Source organism: Monoraphidium neglectum (assembly GCF_000611645.1).
Source record: "Monoraphidium neglectum strain SAG 48.87 unplaced genomic scaffold scaffold00762, whole genome shotgun sequence".
Lineage (NCBI taxonomy): Eukaryota > Viridiplantae > Chlorophyta > Chlorophyceae > Sphaeropleales > Selenastraceae > Monoraphidium > Monoraphidium neglectum.
Genome location: NW_014012866.1, coordinates 17,195 through 21,091, shown reverse-complemented (window position 1 = coordinate 21,091; position 3,897 = coordinate 17,195). Strand labels below are relative to the sequence as shown.

At 60.1% G+C, this 3,897-nt stretch overlaps 2 protein-coding genes across 2 annotated transcripts in view; one reads left to right on the top strand and one right to left on the bottom strand.

Moving 5' to 3' along the window:
* Positions 1-243: 243 nt before the first annotated feature.
* Positions 244-2,381, top strand: MNEG_5201 (hypothetical protein; the record flags this gene model as incomplete). Its single annotated transcript, XM_014046326.1, has 5 exons — positions 244-309; positions 636-957; positions 1,204-1,358; positions 1,726-1,809; positions 2,274-2,381. The coding sequence occupies 5 exons, from the start codon at positions 244-246 to the stop codon at positions 2,379-2,381; spliced, it is 735 nt and encodes a 244-aa protein (XP_013901780.1).
* Positions 2,382-3,653: 1,272 nt separating this feature from the next.
* The window catches only part of MNEG_5200 (hypothetical protein), a gene marked incomplete at both ends in the record, with an annotated part of 3,220 nt that continues 2,976 nt past the window's right edge, over positions 3,654-3,897 (bottom strand). The window contains one exon of the mRNA XM_014046325.1: positions 3,654-3,691. Coding sequence (XP_013901779.1) covers positions 3,654-3,691 — 38 coding nt within the window. The remainder of the gene's footprint in view (positions 3,692-3,897) is intronic.

The window sequence follows — 3,897 nt, the reverse complement described above, 5'->3', positions numbered from 1 at the left end:
AGCTTGTGAGCACGGCTCCCCGGCTCTGCCGTCGCTGCCGTCGGCCCTACCCACTCAACCTGCAACGCTTTTGAGCCGCGCGAGAACCCCCCTTACTTTGCGGGGCGCGTACGCAACACTCCCCCTCACTGCCCCTGCACCGCTGACCCTAGCCTGTCGCCGCTTTTTGGCCGCACAGGCGTGCGCGACACGATTGGTGTGCCGCGGCCCATACCCGGCCTGGTGTCAGAGAGTGTGTATGCGATGGAGTGGATGGCAGGGGCGGGGGTGGCCAAGTACATGCGCCAGCCGACGCCTTTGAATACAGAGGTGCGGATCCCAATAGGCGTGGGGAGCGTCGCTGCTGGTTGCGGCGGGCTCTGGGGCTTATTCGCTTGATTGCAGGGATGTTGTGTGTGTGTGTAAGAGGGTGTGCATATGTATGTTTGTGTGTGCACGGGCGTGAGTGGGAGAGTGTGTGTGTGTGCGCATGTGTGTGTGTGTGTGTGTGCGTGTGTGTGTGTGTGTGAGTGAGTGTGTGTGCGCGCGCGCAGCGCACGCGTTCCCTGTCATTGTTTGCATCGCATCTTGCTGCCCATCCCGCTCTCACTCCACTCGCCCCTCACAACATTTGGCCTCCCTTTTGTCCCGCAAAGATCGTGGCCATAGGGGTGGACTGCTACATGAAGATGCTGCTCCAGGACAACTTTGTGCACACAGACCTGCACCCAGGAAACATCATGGTGATGTCACAACCCGACACACACTCACAGCAGCAGCAGCAGCAGCAGGGGCGAGCTTGCGACAGGAGCTCTCAACCTACCCGAGGCGGCGGAGACGGAGGCGGCACCAAGGGCGAGGGCGCGGCAGCAGCGAGGGAGCGGGCGCGGCTGGTGCTGCTGGACTTTGGACTGGCGGAGGAGCTGACGCCCGAGGTCAGGTACCGCTTCCTCAGCTTCCTCAACCAGATTGTGGCAGGTGGGGCGCGACGGGCTGGGCTGGGACGCATGCTGGCAGATTGATTCATCGCGATGGTCAAATGGTGCCATGCGGTGCCGCTCGGGCTGCCTGGGTCGGCGGGTTTGAAATGCAGAGTGTGGGCGTGTTTGTGTCTGTACTTCAGCCCCACTTTAGGCGGGTTGTGTGTGGTCCACGTCCATTATTTTACAGTCGCCTGCGCATGTCGTCGCCCGCCCCTTCTTGATCTTCCTGCTTCGCCCGCAGGCGATGGCGCCACGGCCGCGCGCCACCTGCTGCGGTGGTCGCGCGTGCAGGGGTGCCCCGACCCCCTGGCGTTCGAGGGGGCCATGGCGGAGCTGTTCAGGCGGGAGGCCGATGTCCACTGCAAGGGCGGGATCGACCTGGACGCAGTGCTGCAGGTGGGAACTGACAGGAGGGCGCTTGCGGATGTGTGTGTGTGTGTGTGTGTGTGTGTGTGTGTGCGCATGTGAGTGTGTGCGTGTGTGTGTATGTGTGTGAGAGAGAGAGAGAGAGCGTGTGTGTGTGTGTGTGTGTGTGTCTGCGCGTGCACACGATCATGCGTGAGAGCTTGCGCACATTCACTGGGCCAGGTGCGCGCACACGACCTTTCTGCATGATGCATATGCAAATGATATAGCATTCGTTTAGATCGCACCTGGACCATCAGAGCCCAAGTCCAGGAGTGCTGTTAACGCGTGTCGCGACGCGGCCAGCCCCTTCGCCTTCCAAACAAACCGCCCGCCTCCCCTTTCACAAACCGCCCAGGGCGTCCTGGCTCTGGCGCGTCATTACGAGGTCTCCATCGACTCCGCTTACGCCAGCCTGGTGATCTCGGTCTGCGTCATCACGGTGAGCCTGGACTGCCGCCGACCGGTGCCTGGACTGCCCCCTCGCTGCTTGTTGTGCGGTGTCACTGACTACGTGGGGTCAGGCGTCGGCGTAGGACGCCTGCCGCACAGGCTCTGTACGTTGCTTTCAGGAATTGCACTAGCGCCGGCCTGCTTTATTGGTGTACACGCACCCTAGCATCCTTGTTTGCACATGCACGCACTTGTTCACACATGTGCAGGCGCCCGTGCAAACACCCCATGCAACACACACACACACACACACACATTCATACATACACACACACACAAACACACACAAACACACACACACACACACACAAACGTATACATGCACGCACGCACGCACGCTCACACACACACACACACTACTTGAAAGCCCCACATCCATGCGCACAGTGACACCGCGCGCGCTCACATGTTCCAATGCCGCTCGCACCCAACCCCGCGCCCGCGCCTCCCCAGGGCTTTGCGGTGGCGCTCGACCCCCAGGTCAACGTGATGGACGCAGCCGCGCCTGCGCTGATGGCATATGCACTCACTGGCCGCGTCTTTGGCCGCCTCTACGCGTAGTACAGGGCACAACTCATGAGAGGGAAGAGCGCGGCAATGGCCCACGCGAGCTAGCGTGGCGGCGGGCTGCTTCGGTGCTCGGTCAGCAGCCTGCTTCCAATTCTTTTCAGGGCACATGGCGGCTGCAGCTAGTGCGGCGACTGCCTGTGAGGATGCGGGGGCGGCAAAGGCACTAGCACAACAACTACGATCGGTTGACGAGAAAGAGGGAGAGAGAGACTCGAGGCGTAGCAGGGCCGCAGTGCACCCACCTTCATGGGTGTGCACGCGCATTAATCGACAGACCGCCTGAGGCGCCGCCCGCGGCTCCTTGTGGCGCTCGACACTTGTGATGGGAGCGTCCGTGCGATCTGCATGCAACTGGGCAGCTGCTTGTGCTTGTTTCTGGAATGATCACGCGACAAAGTTCTGCGGGTGACATAGCCCCAAGGTGATACAGCTCGCGTCCACTCAATCACCCAAGCGGGCGGCCCCACCACAGGTGTTAGGTGGCCTTACCTGGGCTGATGCCGTTGCGTGTGCTTTTCGCCCATTCTCGCGGTCAATGCAGATGATCACTGTCGATCTGCATACCAGCGAAGTGATTTTGAAATGGACTGGCCTGAATCTTGTTCTGGACTGCTAAGTTCTTTCTGCATCGTGAATGTTGCAATCTTGCAAACCAACGACACCAGACATCCAAATTGACTCACATTGCCGCATGCGCAGGTGTTGCCCAGCAACGGCGTTTTTGCCTGTGTGGAGGGTTGCAGAGTGGCTGGCTGGCAACACGTTTGAAATAGCCACGTATGATCATGCTGCAGGATCTACATCATCACACACATGCGAGTCAAGATCAAATCACGCAACCTAGAACATTTGTGTAAGCAGCGGTTGCAAGTTGATGCGCGTGGTCTCAACTGCTGGTGCAATGGGTTGTAGAACACAAGAACATGAGCAGTCTGTACCGGCCCACACTCATGCCTGACATACAGGTGCAAAGTGGAAGTGTGGTCATGGCTGAGAAGTACATACACTCATGCCGAATGCTGCATGTCAGCAGGCAGCCCGGGTTGTTTGGCAGGAAACAAGGGAGCGGGGATTTGGGAGCAACGACACCCCAGCCATGACTAGGGAGCAGGTGCGGTAAACACAGCTTTTGGCAACGAGGAGGATCCCAGACAATTTGGGCCGCAACACAGCTGAAACTAACCACCTCGGATTGTGCATCTTTGAAAAGTGATATCTGAGCACAGCCAGCCAGCCAGCTGATGCACAGGGCACCAGCGATGCTTATCCTATGTGCAGGGTGGCCTTGGAGGGGCAGCACGCTGGACACACAAATTGGAGAGCGCACTCAACATTCAGCGGTCGCCAGTGGCTGCGCGGCATTCATCTACGAAGAGGCCACCCCCTCAATTCCGCGCGTCGGCACTGCTGCAACGTCAGCCGGCGCCGCCCCAGCTCGCTCCGGCCCGCGCGCGGGCGCGGGCGCGTGGGAGCCCGCCTCTGCTGGCGGGGCTGCCGCCTTGTCGCC